Source organism: Myxine glutinosa, chromosome 2 (assembly GCF_964187855.1).
Source record: "Myxine glutinosa chromosome 2, kmMyxGlut1.1, whole genome shotgun sequence".
Lineage (NCBI taxonomy): Eukaryota > Metazoa > Chordata > Myxini > Myxiniformes > Myxinidae > Myxine > Myxine glutinosa.
Genome location: NC_136262.1, coordinates 99338783 through 99361193, shown reverse-complemented (window position 1 = coordinate 99361193; position 22411 = coordinate 99338783). Strand labels below are relative to the sequence as shown.

Here is a 22411-nt window from a genome sequence, read left to right as displayed (position 1 = left end):
GGCAGTTTAACCATCAGAGGGTTGCTGGCAGATCTAGTGCGACCTGTAGGAATATTTGGGGGACAGAGCACAGAGAGAGCTGGGGGTGCAAGGCCGGAGAGGAGTCGGTAGAAGACAGAAAGACCACCTACCTGCCTGCGGTGAGTGAGTGAAAGGCCCTCAGAGATAGCTTCATCGCGGGAGATTCCAATAATTCTGAAAGCTTTGGTTTCAACAGCGTGAAGCCGAGCTAGGTGTGAGGCAGGAGCACCGGCCCATAGGGGAGAACAGTATTCCATTGAGCTGCGGATGAAAGCCTTGTATGTGGTGAGGAGCTCAGGTGTGCCGAGGAAGGACTTCGCACGACGGAGGATGCCCAGTCGGCGACTGGCTTTGGAGGCCAGCTTGGAAATGTGGTTTTCCCAAGAAAGATCATGGCAGATAGTGAGACCCAAAATCTTGAGCGACAGAACTTCTTGGAGAGGATTGTTGAGAAAGTAGATGGGAGGGTTGTCCAGTCGATCTTTTCGGAGAGACATAGTAAGAGTGTGAGATTTGTCAGGATTGAAAGACATGTTCCACTTGTTTGACCAGTCTGTGATTTTGTCCAGGTCTTCAGAGAGTGAGGAGGCAGCAGACTGCCGATCTGAGGGAAGAGGAATGGAGCAGCAGAGAGTGGAGTCATCAGCAAAGAGATAGAGAGGATTTTCGAGAGAGTCAGAGAGATCATTGATGAAGACCAGAAAAAGCACGGGGCCCAGAACACTGCCTTGGGGAACTCCAGCCTGAACAGGAAGAGGAGATGAGAGAAACCCATTCAGGGCCACACGTTGACGACGACTAGAGAGGAAGTCCGCCAGCCATGCGTGGAGATTTCCATGGATACCAAAGGAGGAGAGTTTGGTGAGCAGAGCGGGGTGCCAGACCGTGTCGAAGGCACGTGATATGTCGAGGGAGACAGCTCTAATTTCCTGTTTGGCATTGAGGACCTCCATCCATTGTTGAGACAGCAGAAGCAGCATGTCCAGAGTAGAGTGACCTGGTCTGAAACCAAATTGATGATCAGAGATCAAGCCATTGGAGAAGAGGAAAGATTTCATATCCGAAGCAATGATGGATTCCATGACTTTGCTGATAATTGGGAGAAGGCTGATTGGTCTGTAGTTGCTAGGATCTGTTTTTGCACCTTTTTTGTGCAAAGCGGTGATGTTGGCTGATTTCCAAGCAGATGGCAGTTTACCTTGAACAAAAGAGAGGGTGAAGAGAACAGAGAGAGGGTGAGATAGAGCAGCAGAGCAGGATTTTAGGACCCGTGGGCTGATGCCGTCGGGTCCAGTTGCAGAATCAGAGTCGAGGGTTGACAGAAACTTTTCCACCTTGTCAGGAGGAAAGGACACGGAGTCCAGGAGCAGCAGGGTACGACTGGGTATGGTGGGTACAGAGAGGGATGGGTTTGGGACACAAGATTTAGAGGCAAACACAGAGTTGAGGCATTCAGCTTTTTCACGTGCGGAGTCAGCTGTGTAGCCGTTTGAGGTAAGGGAGGGGATGGAGGGGGAACAAACACCAGAAACGGATTTGACCAGACGCCACCAGGATTTGGAAGAGGGAGACAGATAAGAGAGTTCGGTCTTGAGAACGGAGAGATATTGTTTCCTGGCTCTCCTGAGGGTGGACACACACTTGTTTCGGGCTTTGTGAAAGGAAATGAGATTTCCTTCCGTTGGATTTGCTTTCCAGGAGACGAAGGCAAGTTGTTTCTGGGAAACAGCCTCACCACAAGATTCCGTGTACCATGGACGGGAGGAAGGGTATGACAACTGAAGACGGGATGGGATAAATCTGTGCATGAGAGAGAGCAATTTACTTTGGAAGAATTCCCAGGATGAGTTGATGTCAGAGGTGGTAGAGATGGGAGACCAGTCCAGATGATTGATGGCTGCTTGAAGACCGTGCCAGTTGGCCTGAGTGAAATGCCAGACTCGTCGACGCTGAGCAGGCTCCCTGAGGATGGTCAGAGAGATGTCCACTTTAACAAGGACATGATCAGATGATCCGATCGGAGCAGAAGAAGAGCAGCAGACATTTTCAGGGAAGTTAGTCATAACCAAGTCCAGAAGAGAAGATGTTCCGTTGACTGAGATCCGGGTCGGGAAATTGACAGATTGTGTCAGTCCCAGTGAGTCGCAGAAGTCCTTTGCTGAGGAGCCATGGCTGGTGAGAGAGGTACCCACACCCAGCCAACTGGCATGATGACAGTTGAAATCACCACATATGAGGAAGAGAGAGTTGGGATGAGTAGATAGAAGTTGGTCCATATCATCAGACAGCGAGATGTAGATGGAGTCATCACTGTTTGGTGGACGGTACAACACACATATGAACAAGAGGTGGGAGCGAAGGGGAAGCCGTAGCCAGAGGTATTCCTGGGGGTGAGGTGGAGAGAGTGCAGTGCAGGGCGAGTGAGGAAGAGAGTTTTTGATAAAGATAGCAACCCCGCCTCCAGGACGAGGCTCAGGTCTATCATACCGGAGGAGGGAGTAGCCCGGGAGAGATACTATGGAATCAGAGACATCATAAAGGAGGAAAGTTTCTGTTAAGCAGATCACGTCTGGTTTGACAGAAGCAACCTGTATGGAGAGATCAGTTAAGTTTGAACGAAGGCCCCGGATGTTTGAGGTCCATACCGTTAATGAAGAGGAAGGGGGAGCATCAGATACAGAACAGGGGGGAGGAGGGGTAGGGTAAGATGTGGAAGAGGTGGAAGAGGTAGGGAGAGCTGTTGAAGGTGTGTCAGAGATTTCAGAATAGCTCGGAGAAAGGGAAGGATGGGGCGGACAAAAGGTTTGATGGTGATTGGGTGAGCCACAATGAGGTGTTATTTGAGGAGGGGGAAGAGCGAGGCAGAAGGTTGGGGGAGATGGAGGTGAGAGTTTGAAGGGGGAAGAAGCGGGGAGGACGCTTTGAGGAGGGGGAGTGAGAGGGGGGAAATTGAGAAGCAATGAGGGTGGGGAGATTTGAAGGGGAGGGGTGAGGGGGGAGTTTGGGAGGGAAGGGACAAGGGGAGGGATTTGAAAGGGATGGGATATGGGGGAGATTTGGAGGGGAGGGGTGAGGCAGGAGTCTAGGAGGGGAGGGGCGAGGGGGCGTCTTGGCGGGGAGGGGTGAGGGGGTAGTTTAGGAGGGAGGGGGAAAGGGGGGAGATTTGAAAGGGATGGGTGATGGGGAAGATTTGGAGGGGAGGGGTGATGGGGAAGATTTGGAGGGGAGGGGTTATGGGGAAGATTTGGAGGGGAGGGGTGAGATTGGATTTTTGAAAGTGTACGATTTATGGGAAACGAACATTTATTGCAAAATGAGTTTCTTGTGACCTTTGAGTTAAAAATACGTTTAAGGACGCTGGATGGAGGATGGAGTGCAGGAGAGTTTAGGGAATGTAGAAAAAAGGCACTATAGGAGATGGATATTTTTTTTGGGATGAATTGATTTGGTGAGCAAGTCGAAAGCAGCCTTTTAAAGAAGAAGAAGAAAAAGGTGTTATAAAATATGACGGAATACATAACTTGAGGGGAAAGTGTAAACATTGAAGGTTAATGAGTGAAAACTATCTGGGGAAATGGGGGAGAAACACGTGGTCGAAGAACGAACGAACGAATAAGAATGAAAAAACGAATGAGAACAGAGAAGGAAATGTTTTTTTTTTTTGTTTTTTTGTTTTTGTTTTTTTGAGTTGAGATTTACACAAGGAAGTAGGCTATGGGTGAAAAGACTGGGAATACAGAGAACGAAAGTTATTGGATCACAAACGACGGACCGCTGAGAGAAAAACAAAGCCTCAAGGTTGTACAGTGCACACTGTACAAGGCCTCAAGACACGACACGAATTAACACGATTTTCAATACAGGTATGAAAGATTTGCACCGAAAAATCTTCGTCGGGACACAATATACGTACAACACCATAAATAAATACAGTTTTAACGAAAATACAAATGGGAATGGGAACTTATCCGATCGATACGAAACTTCAGACATGTTTACATTCCGATGGGGGAAAATATTTGCAAACTATGATGTCATCGGTCATGTGGTTTGGCCACCATTTTGAATTTAAGGGAAAAAAATTAAATAATCTTCACCAGAATACCTCTTAACGGATCAATGCAAAATGTCAAACATGATCTCAGACATGCATTTACTGATGTGGCAAAAAATATTTGTAAATTATAACATCAGTCACGTTAAATGGTGGCCATCTTGGATTTAAGAAAAACCTTTAAACATCTTTTTCTCCAGAACTGCTGAACGGATCAATATGAAATTTCATACGGACGATCAACTCCCCATGAGGAAAAATGCTTCTGCACTATGACATCATCAGTCACGTGGTTTGGCGACCATCTTGGATTTAAGGAGAAAGTATTTGAAACTCCATATCTCCAGAACCACACAACGGATCAATCTGAAACTTCATGCGTATGATTGATTACACATAAGGATTTAAAAAAAACTATGACATCATCAGTCACATGGTATGGTGGCCATCTTGGATTTAAGGAAAATAATTTGAAAATCCATAACTCCAGAACCGCTTAAACGATCCAAAACCAAATTTACATATATGATCAACTACCGATGAGGAAAATTTATTGAAATGATGATGTCACCAGTCAGGAAGTATGGCGGTCTTTTTACCTGGAAGCCTATCATCACTGCTCGCAGTTCTAGTCTATTATTGCTGTTTAACGGCCACTATTATCCCACCTTGTGGGGTCGGCCGAGGGAAGCTTGGCCCAAGTCTTTCACGAACCGGCCTGGTCAGGCCTGAAGTTCGCCTAGTTAGGGCAGGAATTTGGAATTTGGCCATGGTGCCGGTGATACTTGCCTACTCTTTGTGAAGGACACCATGTGATCTTTAACGTCCACCAACCCATGCTGGCAGATGGGACTCCCGCTTTAACGTCCATCCGAGGGATGGCACACACATTGATGAATCACCCTACCTGTGAAACACCGAACTGAGAGTTTATAGCTGGATCGAGATTCTAACCCAGTCTAGACAGCTTAGAGGCGAGTGTGCGTACCCCAGGCCATCCTGTCAGCCCTGAAAAGAAAGATAACAAATGAATGAACGAACTCACCCTCAGTTGAGTCATGCATGAAGAAGGACATGTGATAGTTGGAAACGATGCCAGGATATTGTTTCTCCAGATCACATGCCAATGGATAATGTGTGACAAATAAAGTGAGACATTTCACCTGAACACAAAAAACGAACCCAATAATGATCGCAACATGGTGCAAGAAAGCTAGGGGGACGGGATGGGGTGAACATCACGGAAACTAAAATGAAAGCAATTGCGAGCAGAGCACGGCATGATACCCACCTCACAGACGAAATACTCAAGCGTGGCACATGCGATTGCCACCCCATCATGGGTGCTCGTCCCCCGCCCCAGTTCATCCAGAATCACAAGAGAGTCGTGACTGGCTGCTCGTAATATGGCCGATGCCTCCGTTAGCTCCTCCATGAACGTGCTGCGTCCATGGTAAATGTCATCTGAGGCTCCCATCCTTCAGAAAATGACAATGAACAAGACTTAACCTCATTATAAAGTGAAACCCATGAAGTTTCAAATACTGAGAGTTACAATTCCATGTGAACACTATTGCTCCCCCCCCTGCCCCCCATGAACAGGAGAAAGACATTAGTGCACTTTTAAGTAAATTTAAAGGACATTAGTAGACAAAATTATTTCTCCGATTCTGGGGTCTGAGCAGATTGATTGTGGATCGTGCAGTGCCTCCTTCTCGTTCATCAAAGCTATGCTTTCCGAACCAAATCCATCGTGTATTTTTGTTATATTTACACCCCTGTATTGTTGTTTGGGTTTTAATCCAATTTTTTGTGTTTGACCATAACTTATTTATTTTATATTTGACTTATAAATATTTATTTTATATTTGACCATAACTTATTTATATTTGACCATAACAATACACCATAAATGTGGTGTATTGTCTAATTTGGGTCCCTGTCAATGTCTTGCCTACTCGCCAAGGCCTCAGCTAGTGGGAGTCTCTGCGCTGATGCCACGTGCCTGGTTCCATTTACTTTATCCCAAGTGTTGTCGTTTCACACTCCTCAAATTCATCTTATTCCAGCTCCTTGCTTAAAAAAAAAATTTCACTGCAAAAACAATTTCACTACTTCTTACTTTCGAAGCTATTAATAATGATTTAAAATGCTTCATTTACCTTGTTTTTCCATGAGGAACCTATGTCATCCTTCTTCGACATTATCTATTCCTCTTCTTCTTCACAAAATTTCCTTACTAAACATATCTAACTCACAAACGCTGGTCCATCGACTGTCCCCCCAATACCTACAGGAATACTTTCCTCCATGCCTTCAACAACATGCTAATTTTGCCCCTCCTATGAGGTTCTCTTTGTATATCTAAATTGGGAATCACGAGAAGTCAAGTTTGCAGAGATTGCCTGCACACGACCATCAAATTCTCCTTTACCTCCATTAAATAAACCACCTTTAGAGGCCATTTTTCCCCGCAAAGCGGGGGTTGGCCTTTTTCGGGAACCGTGGTTGTTGTTGTTTTTCGGTCCCCTTTTTGAAGCAATGTTTTACGGCCGGATGCCCTTCCTGACGCCAACCCTTTTTGCCGCCTTTTTTTTTTAACGACAAACAGGGAATTACCAGTGACTGGTACTCAAGTTGCCGACCTCGGAAGGATGACAGGCTGAGTCAACCCCCCTGGCGTTAATTCAGCAATCGACCGGGATTCGAACCCAGGATCCTAGGATCCTAAGCCGGCACCCTAGCCGCTAGCCCAACACCAGGGTCCATTAATGGTGTCAAATGGCTCCATGTCAGTACACACAACTTGGTCATCTCCTGCACACTTACACTGACACTACCTCACCCCTTCTCCATGTACCCCTCTTCAGCACTCCTCCGCCTCATGCCCTCCCCAACCCCCCACTTTCTGCATTCCCCTCACCCAACCCTCTCAAATCTTCCCCATCACACTACCCCCATCCCATGTTCCCCCTCACCTCACCCCAACCAACTTCCCCCTTCATCCCAACGTCCACCACTCTGTACTGCCCCCTCCCAGCTCCTCCACCACACCTCCTTCAACCCCACCCTATCCATGCCCCATCCCACTTTTTCTCATCTCCCCCCTCTCAAAGCTCCCACACCCCCTCTCCACATTCCTGCACACTGCCAACAGCACCTCTTCCCCTGTCCCTAACTGTGTGGACCTCAAACATACAAGGCCTCCACTCCAACCTGACAGATCTCTCAATCCAGGTTGCTGCTGATAAATCGGATAGCATCTACATAATCAAATTATTTGTCCCACAGGATGTCCCTGACTCCTTTGTGTGTCTCCATGGCTGTTTTTCCCTTCCGGTCTGATAGGCCTGAACTAACCTGCAAGCTGTCTGTGCATAAGTGTAGTCACCCAAACCCAAAGCATACCGAGTGTGGATGGCACGTAGTATTCCCAAGTGGGCATTCTCTGCAGGCACAAAACTACCCATTTGTGCCATGATGGCAATGAGAGCGACTTGACGAATGTAGGAACTCTTGCCACCCATGTTAGGGCCTGTCACAATCATAACCCGACGTCCATCAGCCTGGAAAAAAAAACAAAAAAAACAATATAGAGCTAATGAGCAAGGTACTTTTGTCCTACAGTGTCGAAAGGTCATGTTATGCATCTATAATAATAAAAAGCAGTGTGTGTGTGTGTGTGTGTGTGTGTGTGTGTGTGTGTGTGTGCTAACTGATATCATCAGTCATCTGATATAGTCACACTGATATCTGATATTTATGCAGTTTGTCAAAAAGTAAACAAAGTATTAGATTTCTCCTAAACAACAGTTTATTTACATTTGGCAACAAGATACTCCAGCAGACAGTGGGCATACCCATAGGTTCAGATCCCAAGATACTCCAGCAGACAGTGGGCATACCCATGGGTTCAGATACCAAGATACTACAACAGACAGTGGGCATACCCATGGGTTCAGATTCCAAGATACTACAGCAGACAGTGGGCATACCCATGGGTTCAGATACCAAGATACTCCAGCAGACAGTGTGCATACCCATGGGTTCAGATACCAAGATACTCCAGCAGACAGTGTGCATACCCATGGGTTCAGATACCAAGATACTCCAGCAGACAGTGGGCATACCCATAGGTTCAGATTCCAAGATACTCCAGCAGACAGTGGGCATACCCATGGGTTCAGATCCGGCCTCTTTCTTTGCAAATTTGTTTCTGTACGAGTTTGATTGGGTCTAGAACACGATGATATATATATCCAAAATAACTTGAATTAAAAAAGGAAAACCAAACTTCCACTTCAGTTTCCTTTTTACAATTATCAATCGATATCCATAATAATAAATTTCACACCAAATTATTTGATAAACGAGATGCTTTGCCATTTCACATTGTCCGAATGCCTTTCTTAGACAGCAACATTCCTAAAAAGCTATTTTATGGTACGGTTGCAGGTGAAATAATTAGGACTGTGAGAGAAACTACACACAGCTCTGAACTTGTCAATAGATTACAACAACGAGTCAGACGTATGCTAGCACAAGGAGCTACAGTTGGCAGATTAAAACAAGTTTTCTTTATTTTCACAAAACGACACCAAATCGAATTAGTAAAATACAATACGAATAGTAAAAATATTATTCAGGAGATATTTATGTAAATACAATACTACAGTAAATAATAATTAAATATACTACAAATCAATGTTGCTAGGAATTAGTGGATGCTAGGAGACATGCATGCAAAAAATTGTTATAAATGACAGTTTGAGCATTCGAAATACCATACAGTATGATCCAGAGGTAGGTGGTGTGGTCGTGCTGTGCATCATGTAATGCACATCTTACCTTATCTAAGGTTATCTATGGTAAGATGTGCATCATTTAATGATATTATCATGTCATGGAGTGTGCAAGAAAAGTTATAGAAACAAAGAAAAGAACCACCTTTAGAGGCCATTTTTCCCTGCAGAGCAGGGGTTGGCCTTTTTCAGGCACCGTGGTCCCCTTTTTGAAGCAATGTTTTATGGCCGGATGCCCTTCCTGCCGCCAACCCTGTTAGTCGCCTCTTGCTTAAGGCATGTAAGGCATGTTTCATCTTTCCACCAGGTGTAAGGAAAGTTATAAATATATGAAAATACATTAAATCCTATAGCGAGTAAAGTTGGAATAAATTATGTTGCATTGATGAGTTGACTGATGGTCGTGCCTATGTGTGTGTATGTATGTATGTATGTATGTATGTATGTATGTATGTATGTATGTATGTATGTATGTATGTGTATACGTGTGCATATATATGTGTGTATATGTGTGTATATATGTGCATATATATGTGTGTGTGTGTATATATATATGTGTGTGCATGTATGTGTATATTTGTATATATGTGCATATACACTACTGGTCAAAAGTTTTAGAACACCTCAATTTTTGCAGTTTTTATTGAAATTTACGCAGTTTAATGTCTCAATGTACTCTGAAATTAAACATAGAACAAATAAACATTTGGAGATAAAAAAGATATCATAGAATCATTTTGTTAAACAAAATTTAGTTTAAATATTTGACTCAGCAAAGTAACCACCTTTTGCAGATATAACCGGCGAACACACTCGTGGCATTCTTTCTTCAATGGAAATCAAATATTGTTCGGGAAGTTCTTCCCAACACCGTTGCAGAAGTTCCCACAAATGTGTTGCACTTGTAGGTTGCTTTGCTTTCACCCTTCTGTCCAGCTCATCCCAAACCAGCTCGATGGGGTTTAAGTCTGGAGACTGTGCTGGCCATTCCATGATTTGAAGCCTAATGTCTTGTTCTTTTCCTCGAAGGTAGTTTTGACATAGCCTGGAGGTGTGTTTCGGGTCATTATCTTGCTGTCAGATGAATCCCTGACCAACCAGGCGTATACCAGAGGGTATTGCATGGCGCTGCAAAATGCTGTGGAAGCCCTTTTGGTTCAGGGTGCCAGTCACTCTGTGCAAGTCGCCGACTCTGGATCCAGCAAAAGAGCCCCAGACCATCACGCTTCCTCCTCCATGTTTGACAGTTGGTGTTTTTACCATCCTTTCTGATGCCCCAGACCATGACGCCCCAGACCATCACTAACACTGAGGAACCATCCTTTCGCCTACTCGACGGCATACAAAAACCCTGCATGATGAACCAAAGATTTCAAATTTTGATTAATCGGTCCATTAGACCTTCTTCCAGTCTTCAGTAGTCCACTGGCGGTGCTTCATGGCCCAGGCAAGTCTCTTTTTCTTATTTTACCATCTTAGTAATGGCTTTCTAACTGCCACTCGACCTGTCAAACCTGCAGCTCGAAGTCTTCTCTTCACAGTTGAAACTGAGACTTGCTTACTTCGAACAGTGTTAAGCTGTGCTTGAAGCTGTTGTCTTGTGAGCCGCCTATCACGCAAGCTGTTGACGCTCAGAAACTTGTCTTCTGATTCTGTTGTGGCTTTGGGTCTGCCAGACCTCTTCCTGTCAGAGTTTCCTCCAGTTTCCAATATACTAGTTCCTGCAGTGCAATATTGTCCAAATAATGCTTCAGAGGGTGTAATAACAGTCTGTTCCAATACTGCTTTTATACAGACAGGGGGTTTTAATCAAGTAATCAGCAGAGGTTGGAACACCTGTAGGAATTGTTTGCATCAACTTTCAAGGCTTAATTTACTTACATTGCTGCAGAACAGCTGTAAGTTGTTAACCCATTACTTGTTCCCTGAAGAAGGCCTTTTTTTTACAATATAACTGTGCAATTTACATTATTTTCCCGTTTTTGCTAACCTAAACTTTTTTTTTTTTACCTCGAGCAGTTTACTGCTTACCTTTGTACCATTTCAAATATGGATCAATATTCATATTCTTTGTACCATTTCAGGTTATTCACTGGACTTGAATTGCTTAAATTTCAATAAAAACTGGAAAAATTGAGGCGTTCTAAAACTTTTGACCGTGTGTGTGTGTGTGTGTGTGTGTGTGTGTGTTTTTTTTTTTATTTTATTTTTTTTGTATACAGAATCAAGGCTCGTGTATGTGAATGTGTGTGTGAATAAGAGAGAGACAGAATTGTGAGGAACAGAAATGAAAAAACAAGATGTGTGTCTCTTCCATAACTCCAGAACCATGAAACTGAGTGGTCCCAAACTTTGCATGTATACTTATCAAACTCGAAGGGAATGCAGGAATGAAAACTCGGTGTTTGGGTATGTCAAAACACCCCTTTTGATGATCATTAACAAGCTTATTTAATTAATACAAAAACAGGCTTCATCGTGAAAATGTAGTCTTCTTCCCGATGGCCCGATATATATATATATATATATGAGGATTGTGTTTTTTTTATTGTTTTTTTATTATTATTGCTTTATTCTGGACCCTCCTTACTCCAGTTATGTATAAAGGTCAAAGGGCGTTCCCGTAGTTAGTTCCATAGAGCATACATGAAGGACACTATAATATCCCTGTTCAGTAGTTTATTTCCTTATTATGTGTATTAGGGTAAGGCCTTGTCTTCCATTAAGATGACACTCCATTGCACCAAGTGAAACAAGATCGATCCCCTTTCATTCCCATTCCCAAAATCTCCATTTCCAGCTACATCCCCTCCAAGTCTCCATTGCCAACTGCACTGGGCAGTTTGCCAGGTTTGTTACAGCGGTGGGTTGCTGATTTCGCCCCAAAACCACCATCAAACATGTGCTCAGCTCGGGGAAGAAGGGCGTGCCCGCGGGTCATCAAGGGTGGAGTCAGAGGGCCTGTGCCCACCAATCAGGGCCGACGCGAGCTCACCGGGGGGCGTGTCCTAAAGGCCGACGGCTTGATTGCCTGAGGCGCTATAAAAGCGCGCGCGCAAGAAGCAAGGACGTTGTTGAGTGCTGTGGTTGGACCAGATGAGCTTTGACAAGATGAGAGAGACGAGTCCTGAAAAGAGCACGCACGTCCACACAGCCGCAGCAGCAGCAGCAGCCACAGCAGCAACAACAGCAGCTTGGGGCCTGGACGGCAGTTTTGAGCAGGGCCGCGAAGGAACGGCGGCTGCTAAACGCGCCGATCGTGCTGCAGTACCCGTTGGACCTTCCTCTCCCTCCAGCCATCCACCTCCTGCCTTTCCATCCTTTTGTGTACGTGAGTTTGTTCTGTGTGTCTTGTCCCTGGGTTAATTAAGACTGTAGGTAAGCTAGCGTTGCACTGTCTCTGAATTCTTCTGTAAATTATTTTCTTATCTTTCCTTCTTCCTTGGTTACTTTTGGTTGTAAATAGTAAATAAATTATATTGGTATTCCTTACCCTTTGTCTTCCTTCTTCTTCACATCCTTCGCTTTAGTCTTTTCCCCATTGAATATCTGTGGCGCGATCCGGCCAATGTTCAGGAATCGGGTTAGTCGGGGTAACTCTTCGGCCGCGGTGCCATCCGCTTGGCAAACCAACATCTTATCCGCGGTCCGTAACAATTGGTAGTCAGGAGTTGGGATTCGAACCTGGGACTAAATTTATTTAGCCCAAATTTTGGAACACCAATTGTACTATTGGCCGTAACAATTGGTCTCGGGAGCGGGGTCGGACCCGAAGCGCGCTTAACGCACTCAAAATTACGAGCTGCTGAAATTTGATTTGTTTTAAAGAAAAACCCGAATTTTGAAATCGCGCCATGGCTAGTCAAGGCGATCGGATGCTGGTGGGGGAACTAGAGGAGGGGTTAGGGGTAACTCAGGATCAGAGGGAAGAAATGGAGGAGGGCAATGAGGAGGTGGTTGAGGAGGTGCCAGGCGCGCAAAATGGCGCCTCGCACATGGCTACGGCGGCCGCGCCCGCCGCACAAGTGGGAGGGATTGATGTGCGGGACCTCATGGCGCAGATTAATGCAGCCATACTAATGGCGAATATGGGGCTAGAAGCCAAAATGGGGGCAATGAGGGACGAAGCGAGGGCTGATAGTGAAAAAATGGAAAACAGAATGATGGGGGCAATGAGGGATGAAGCGAGGGGTACCAGCGAACAGTTGGGAAATAAATTTGAGGGTCTCGGAAGCAAATTGGAGGGACTCGGAAGCAAATTGAAGGGACTCGAACGCAAATTTGAGGGATTCGGAAGCAGATTAGGGGACAAACTGGGGGCATGGTTGGCCAAGCCAAAGAAATTAATGAGGGGTTGGAGAGGGACAGAGACCGCAGGTTGAGCGAGCAGGTCCCAGGGGTGCACGAGGAGGTAACGCGGGTCGAGAAGCGCTGGTTGAGCCAAGCGGAGGAAAGCGCGGGTAAAATGACGGGGGTAGAAATCACGACACGGGGTTTGGGGCAGCCGGCGACCGCTGAGGTAGAGGGGATTTTATTAAAGCCAGCGGTCGTCGAGGTGAACAAAGAAATTATGGGTATAGTTGAAATTGGAGAGACCGGGGACTTAAAAAAGCAACAATCGGAGGAAGGAATGGAAATTGCTCAAAGTCTAAATGCACATCCTGATGCCGTACTTGCTAATCCTTATAAAGATTTGCAGGTTTTGGTGCAGGGAGGAAGAAGAACCCCGAAGGTGAGACGGGCTGCATGTGGTGCCGGGAGATTTTGTAAGAGGGGGTTTGGTGCGAAGAGAATCGTCGCGCGATTGGGATCGATATGGCACCCGGGCATTGATGAAGGGTCCCGTGTGAGTAAAAATGGCACGCGTGTGAGGAAAAAGTGTGCGTCAAAGAGTGAGCGTGTTATAAAGTGTGGGAGTGATACCGAGTGCGAGCGAGAATGCACGTCGGGGTGTACGGAGTGTGACAGGGAGTGAGAGCGATACGGAGTGTACGTGCGAGGGTGAGTGTGACACGGAGAGTAAGGTGGTGGTGGAACGTGTGCGAGGAAGCACACCTGAGTTGGTGGTAGCGCGAGTGCGAGGGAGCACATCGGAGCGCGGTAGTGGGTGGATGCAAGAGTGCACGCCCATGGTGAGTGTTACGGAGGACGTAACGGAGGAGAGGTGTGGACCGAGGTGTGCGAACGGCGAGTGTGCGCAAGAGTGTGCGCGAGAGGTGTGGTGTGTAACAGGGAGTGCGTTGGTGGAATGGACGGAGTGTGTGGGATGCACTGGAGGCGTTGGAACGCCAGGTTTTGTGAGTGTGAAACGGGTCGCGTATGCAAGTGAGGCATCGACGTTGACCGGGTTAGCAGCTAGGGCGACGGATAGCCGATGCGAGCACTCGGGGCGCGGTGCGCTTTGTTGGATGCCAGGCCCGGCGCGGATCGATACTGCGTCGCTTCTCTTCAAAGCGTCGTTGCCGATTCGGGCTTGGCCCCGCCCTGCACGGTCGAGTCCGGGCCTTGTCGGGCGAGGCGACCGGTCCGGTTCAAGGGCGAGTGGGAGGAAGCGGAACGGTGCCCCCTCGTGGGGACGGGGTTCCGAACGGGCGAGCCTCAGCCATCGGGCCCGGGACCGCAAGGTACCGAGCCGCGATGATGCGTGGAACCTCGGCCCGAGCATGCCTCCTCCCCAGAGTCGTGAATGCCGGACGGATCCAACCAAGGCGACCAAACCACCCGAATTCATTGCTCGGCTTTGCGAAGCCGAGTTTTAATGATGTGACGACGCACCGAGGCTCAGATAAAGCGGACTGTGATGATGATGATACTGACAGTGTTTTGGACCCGAAATTAGAAAAGCAAAATTTGATGATTGGTAGAATGATTGGCATATTTTTGATTTGTTGAATTTGGACGAGAAAAATTGGTAGTGGGAGTGATACCCGATGTGATGGGATGGCAACTCTGCCATCTCTCACAGCGGGGGCAAAGGAGCACTAGTTTATGGGGTTTATGGCAGTGTACGCTCGCCGAGGGAGGGTTTGGATAATGTGTAGGGACCTAGAAGATGACCTTAGGTAACGTTAAGGTTAGGTAGTGACTGATACCTGTAGTGGGGGCGCAGGTAGATTAGAGTGGATGATAATGACAAGGGAGCGCAATAGTTTAAAGGGACGACTGGGAAGCGCAAGTTCCAGAGGGGAGTAGTTAGATGAGATGATGCCGTGTGTGTGAGGATCGAAAGTGTATTGAGCAGGGTATGAGTAAATGATTGTGAGTTGTAGTGTGATTGCACAGGTGTGCAACTGAACAGGTGGACGGAGCAGTGTATGAGGGAGTGATGGTGATGTGTGTTGTGTTGACCAAATGGTCCAGGAAGGAAGGAGGGTGCAGGTGGCACCAGGTGAGATTGCACAGGTGTGCAACAACAGGTGTATGGAGAATGGTTGTGTGAAATTCATGGAGTGTGGAATACATGGAGTGTGGAATATATGGAGTATTGGAATGGATGGTCGTGGAGTGAGTATGGTGGAAACTATGGAGTGGATTGGATGGTGCGAAGGTGTGAATGGGGGAAGGATGGACCCCCATCACGAATACCCGGGGAGGGTAGTGTGTTAGGTAGAGGGTATAGGTAAATTGTGGTTGGATATTGGCATCTGTGGTGCGGGTGAAAGAATGGTATTTGGATGGGTGCATTAGTGTTGTGGAAATGGCTGGGCATGTAGCCTATTAGTGGGGGTAGTTGGTTTGGGCACTCCACCACTGTGAGGATGTCGGCCAGGTGAGGCCGCAGGTGGGCTCTGGGAGCCGGTAGAGTTGTTGTGGATGGGGCCCGAGGATCCGGAGGACGGACCCGGGTAGCCCAGTGCCAGAGGGCACCGAGTGGGGTGACAGAGCCAGGAGGGGCCTTCCCCAGTTAGATAGATTAGGTGAGGAGCAGGTAAGCTCGGAGGCAACTACAGTGGTGGAGGTGTGCAGGTGGGTAGACCTGCTGGGAGAGCTGCACGACCCAGCCCAGAAATTGTGCAAGGGCACAGGGAGATGAATCGGGGGAGTGAGACCCCAAATTGAGAAGCACCACAGTTTGGTCAATGGGAATTGGTTTTTAGAACCCATAGTGTAAGTGGCCAATGGATGGCAGGGAAAGACCCCGGGTAGTGTAAAGTGTGTTAATGTCATTTTGAAAGTAGTTAGGATGAAAATCTCCTTGCACCATCTACATCCACTCACCTGAGATGACGTACCTCCACACCATGCCAGGTTGTTTTTATTATTTTTATTGTGCAGATGTTTGGAATGTGAGATGCATCATGACGTGGGTGTGACATTGTGCTTGATGTTCCATCTCTTCCTCCTTATGAGGATTGATGATGAATTGGGTGATGGCAAATTTTGGATAGAGGGATTGTGGAGACGAATTTGGAATTGAAGAAATATGGGGAAGACGTGACAGTAGTGACGAATTTGTAATTGTGTAGATTTTTGTAAATATGGGGTAAGGGCAAGGGTAGAGTAGGTGACAGGGGGGTGACGTACGGTAGGGACGAGTTTTCTCACTTCGCTCTCCGTACGCACTTCGCCTTGCATTGCCTTGATTGATGTGTACCCTTGTGACCTTACCCCTCGCTCATCTGTCTTTCCCCCCTTTGTCTCCCACATGAGGACCTGTGCGCCACTGGGCGCCGAGGGGAGCGTGCGTGAGTCCGCCATTGTGCGCCCGGAACTCCCAGAACCAGCTGTCTGCATCGATGCACCACATTATGGACCACACATCTGTGGCTGAGCACCACTTATGGACCCCATGGGTTGGGGCATGGCCCCTCTGCTGGAACCGGCCATGAAGGCCCGAAATCTTGCTGGCGGACCTTGGCCACAGGGCACCGATGCCCCACAGGTGAACCACACGTAGTCGGCCCTGTGGGCCATAAATAAAGAAAATAAAAATGGACACGTTGGGTGCATTTTAATAGTGCAAATAGGCCGCCAGCAAAGAAGATGACAACATCAGGAAAATAGTAATAGCCAGCAGAGGGAGTCGAAGAGCAAGAGACCACCAGCAGGGTTAGGGGTTGTTGTTTTTATTTTTATTCATGAACAGTGATGACTGTGCACCGATTGGTGCTTGAGGGTGTGTTGGTGCATTTTGGGTGCTTTCATGGTGCATTGATGCAGAGCAGACTGTCTCCCCCCAGAAATAACAATCGCAGGTCCTGGGTTAGTTTTGTAAATAAAAGTAACGTCATTGTAAATAATGCTCCCCACCGTCAGTGTATAGTTTGAAGACCATTCCGCAATTCGGTTAGCTGTGGGCGTGAGTCTGTTAGGCAGGGTGCAATGGAGCAGCGGGACATATGTATTTATGTTTTAAAACTGTCGCACTCAGGGTCAGGTTAAAAGTAGAGGGAACTACACCTACGTGTCACACTAAGTTAAAGTTATAGGCCCGGGACGTGCCTAAGAGGAGGAGGGTGCAGTGTTATGGATATGAGCATTGTGTTTTTTTTATTGTGTTTTTTATTATTATTGCTTTATTCTGGACCCTCCTTACTCCAGTTATGTATAAAGGTCAAAAGGCGTTCCCGTAGTTAGTTTCATAAAGCATACATGAAGGACACTATAATATCCCTGTTCAGTAGTTTATTTCCTTATTATGTGTATTAGGGTAAGGCCTTGTCTTCCATTAAGATGACACTCCATTGCACCAAGTGAAACAAGATTGATCCCCTTTCATTCCCATTCCCAAAATCTCCATTTCCAGCTACATCCCCTCCAAGTCTCCATTGCCAACTGCACTGGGCAGTTTGCCAGGTTTGTTACAGCGGTGGGTTGCTGATTTCGCCCCAAAACCACCATCGAACATGTGCTCAGCTCGGGGAAGAAGGGCGTGCCCGCCCATCGTCATCAAGGGTGGAGTCAGAGGGCCTGTGCCCACCAATCAGGGCCGACGCGAGCTCACCGGGGGGCGTGTCCTAAAGGCCGGCGGCTTGATCGCCTGAGGCGCTATAAAAGCGCGCGCGCAAGAAGCAAGGACGTTGTTGAGTGCTGTGGTTGGACCAGATGAGCTTTGACAAGACGAGAGAGACGAGTCCTGAAAAGAGCACGCGACGTCCACACAGCCGCAGCAGCAGCCACAGCAGCAACAACAGCAGCTTGGGGCCTGGACGGCAGTTTTGAGCAGGGCCGCGAAGGAACGGCGGCTGCTAAACGCGCCGATCGTGCTGCAGTACCCGTTGGACCTTCCTCTCCCTCCAGCCATCCACCTCCTGCCTTTCCATCCTTTTGTGTACGTGAGTTTGTTCTGTGTGTCTTGTCCCTGGGTTAATTAAGACTGTAGGTAAGCTAGCGTTGCACTGTGTCTCTGAATTCTTCTGTAAATTATTTTCTTATCTTTCCTTCTTCCTTGGTTACTTTTGGTTGTAAATAGTAAATAAATTATATTGGTATTCCTTACCCTTTGTCTTCCTTCTTCTTCACATCCTTCGCTTTAGTCTTTTCCCCATTGAATATCTGTGGCGCGATCCGGCCAACGTTCAGGAATCGGGTTAGTCGGGGTAACTGTTCGGCCGCGGTGCCATCCGCTCGGCAAACCAACATCTTATCCGCGGTCCGTAACAATATATATATATATATATATATTCTCATCTATCTACATACAACAGGCATTTTAAGGCCATTTTCCCTGCTAGAGTGGGGGTTAGCCTATGTGTGTATATACATATACAGTGCATTCAGAAAGTATTCAGACCCCTTCACTTTTTTCACATTTTGTTATGTTGCAGCCTTATGCTGAAATCGTTTAAATCCATTTGTTCCCTCATAAATCTACACTCAATACCCCATAATGACAAAGAGAAAACAGGATTTTAGAAAGTTTTGCAAATTTATGAAAAAGAAAAAAACTGAAATATCACATTCACATAAGTATTCAGACCCTTTGCTATGACACTTGAAATTTAGCTCAGGTGCCTCCAATTTCTCTTGATCATCTTTGAGATGTTTCTACACCTTGATTGGTGTCCACCTGTGGTAAATTCAATTGATTGGACATGATTTGGAAAGGCACACACCTGTCTATATAAGGTCTCTCAGCTGACAATGCATATCAGAGCAAAAACCAAGCCATGACGTCGAAGGAACTGCCTGCAGAGCTCAGAGACAGGATTGTGTCGAGGCACAGATCTGGAGAAGCCCACAAAAAAAATTCTGCTGCATTGAAGGTACCAAGAAGAATAGGGCAAAATGGAGAAGATTGTCATGGGGATCGCATGGCTAAACCCCACTCTTGCAGGGAAAATGGCCTTAAAATGCCTGTTGTTGTATTGAAGGCTCCAAGAGCACAGTGGCCTCCATAATTCTTAAATGGAAGAAGTTTGGAACAACCAGGACTCTTCCTAGAGCTGGCCGCCCAGCCAAACTGAGCAATCGGGGGAGAAGGGCCTTGGTAAGAGAGGTGACCAAGAACCCGATGGTCACTCTGGCTGAGCTCCAGAGATCCTGTGTGGAGATGGGAGAAACTTCCAGAAGGACAACCATCACTGCAACACTCCACCGATCTGGGCTTTATGGCAGAGTGGCCAGACGGAAGCCTCTCCTCAGTGAAAGACACATGAAAGCCCACAGAATCTTGTTTCTCACAGTCTGAGAGTCCTTGAGGTGCTTTTTTGCAAACTCCAAGTGGGCTTTCATGTGTCTTTCGCTGAGGAGAGGCTTCAAACATTCACAAGTATGTATCTGTCTGTTTTTAAATGTAGTCAGGAATATGTCGTCAATATATCACCGATAGATGAGACAATTTAAACGGGAGATGCCTCACCAAAATAAAGCATTGTTTGACCTACGACTGGATTCAGCAGGACAATGTCCAGAGTCAAGGTTATGACTCTTCAATCCCTGAATCACTCTGAACAGTGGGTTAACTTTTGTGAACCATCTCCAATTGGTTGGTGAAATGCCGGCTGAGATGGGCCAGACATTTGGTGCAGACGGGGGAAGAGAGAATGGCAAAGAGAGCAGATATGTTGAGGGAACAAGGTAGGAGGAAAGGAATTAGACCGTGGTTGAGATGGGAGGATTGTGTGAAGAGGGATATCAGTAAGGTGGGGGTGGTTGGAGGGTGGAGAGAGTTGGCTGAGGACAGAGGGGAGTGGAGGATCGTGGTCAATGCAGGGATTGAGCTTGGTGCCATTGGACCTCACCCTATATAAAGAGGAGACCAACAACTCCTGAATTTTTAAAGAAAGAGAAAAGAGATGTCAATGTTTCACAAAAGACAAGGAAATAGACAGATTTAAAGCAAACCTGATAATTAAGCAGATTTTTTTTCCAATAGCTTATACATGTATCTAATAATGATCCATCCACATGATACTTACACGTAGCTTGGTGTTGTTAGGGACAAACTGATTATGCTCCTGCATAAGCAGTTCGACAACAGGATGTCGGCCATTTTCTATTTCAAGCTGGCTCCTCTCAACAAAGCTGGGCCTGTGAAGGGTACAATAGAAAAGTACTAACCTTAAGCAGATGAGGGAATTTAAATCAAAAACATTCACATCAACATTCCTGTGACACAACCATCTAGCAGTGTTACCGGTGGCAGCACAAACAGTCAGCTTGAACAAGCAGATATTCTCACCTCAACTGCCTTCTCGCCAAGTGTCCATAGCCAACATCAGCAGCAAAATGTGCATTTGGTGTGCACTTTGTAAAAATAAAGTTGTGCACTTTGCACATTTGGTGTGCACTTTGGTGGTGTGCACTATGTAAAAATAAATTGAAAAAGCATTCTGGCAAAGGATAAATTAATTTAATGATGGTGACTGCACAGAACCAGTCTTTACGTGAATGTAAACACCAGCATTCTCCATTTAAAAATGAACTTCAGCATTGAGACATGGAGGGGGTGTAACAGTAATGAAGAAAACACCAAACGATACCATCGAAAATACGTGACTGCCATATTGTCACCCTGCAAAGACCATTAAAGGGTCGATGTCACATAGTTTTCCAGCATTTCATCTTCACCTTCTATGATCATAATTACTTGACGTGCAATATGTATGAGCTTTTGTTAACAGGAAATTAAATATTAATGTCCACCATCATTAGCAGCTTTCTTTTTTTTGTATACAGAATCAAGGCTCGTGTAAGAGCTAATACATTTAACATGAAAACATGCACAGACACATAAAACATGCAACGAAGGGAGCAGGAGACTAGAGGGGGAGAGAGGGAAGCACACAAGCACAACAACAGAAGAGAACAGGGATGTCAGTAGATCTGTGGAAGGGGGAGGTCTGGGGGAAGAGGGAGGCGTACACAGTATAAAGCAAATGAACACTTCTAAGACTTTCAGGAAAAGAAGACTTCTTGTGTCCCAAACCCATCTCTCTCTGTTCCCACCTTTCCCAGTCGAACCCAACTGCTCCTGGACTCTGTGTCCTTCTCTCCTGACAAGGTGGAGAAGTTTTTATCAAACCTCGACTCTGATTCTGCAACTGGACCAGATGGCATCAGCCCTCGGGTCCTAAAATCCTGCTCTGCCGCTCTATCTCACCCTCTCTCTGTTCTTTTCACCCTCTCCTTTGCTCAAGGTCATCTGCCAGCATCTTGGAAATCAGCAAACATTACCGCTTTACACAAAAAAGGTGCAAAAACAGATCCTTGCAAATACAGACCAATCAGCCTGCTCCCAATTATCAGCAAAGTCATGGAATCCATCATTGCTTCAGATATCAAATCCTTCCTCTTCTCCAATGGCTTGATCTCTGATCATCAATTTGGATTCAGACCAGGTCATTCTACTCTGGACATGTTGCTTCTGCTGTCTCAACAATGGATGGAGGTCCTCAATGCCAAACAGGAAATCAGAGCTGTCTCACTTGACATATCACGTGCCTTCGATACGGTCTGGCACCCAGCTCTGCTCACCAAACTCACCTCCTATGGTATTCAGGGAAATCTCCACTCATGGCTTGTGGATTTCCTCTCTGGTCGTAGGCAACGTGTGGCCCTAAATGGATTTCTCTCATCTTCCCTTCCTGTTCTGGCTGGAGTTCCCCAAGGTAGTGTTCTGGGCCCTGTGCTATTTCTGGTCTTCATCAATGACCTCTCCGACTCTCTGGAAAATCCTCTCTATCTCTTTGCTGATGACTCCACTATCTGCCGCTCCATTCCTCATCCCTCAGATCGGCAGTCTGCAGCCTCCTCACTCTCTGCAGACCTGGACAAAATCACAGACTGGTCAAACAAGTGGAACATGTCTTTCAATCCTGACAAATCTCATACTCTTACAATGTCTCTCCGAAAGGACCGACTGGACAACCCTCCCATCTACTTTTTCAACAATCCTCTCCAAGAAGTTCTGTCGCTCAAGCTTTTGGGTCTCACTATCTGCCATGATCTTTCTTGGGAAAACCACATTTCCAAGCTGGCCTCCAAAGCCAGTCGCCGACTGGGCATCCTCCGTCGTGCGAAGTCCTTCCTTGGCACACCTGAGCTCCTCACCACATACAAGGCTTTCATCCGCAGCTCAATGGAATACTGT

At 46.5% G+C, this 22411-nt stretch overlaps 1 protein-coding gene across 1 annotated transcript in view; it reads right to left on the bottom strand.

Annotated features, from left to right (window-relative positions):
- Positions 1 to 22411, bottom strand: part of MSH3 (mutS homolog 3) — a 116037-nt gene that overhangs the window by 13676 nt on the left and 79950 nt on the right. Inside the window, exons 18-21 of the mRNA XM_078771346.1 lie at positions 20238 to 20349; positions 7484 to 7641; positions 5367 to 5553; positions 5121 to 5238 (exon numbers count right to left, since the gene is read on the bottom strand). Coding sequence (XP_078627472.1) covers positions 5121 to 5238; positions 5367 to 5553; positions 7484 to 7641; positions 20238 to 20349 — 575 coding nt within the window. The remainder of the gene's footprint in view (positions 1 to 5120; positions 5239 to 5366; positions 5554 to 7483; positions 7642 to 20237; positions 20350 to 22411) is intronic.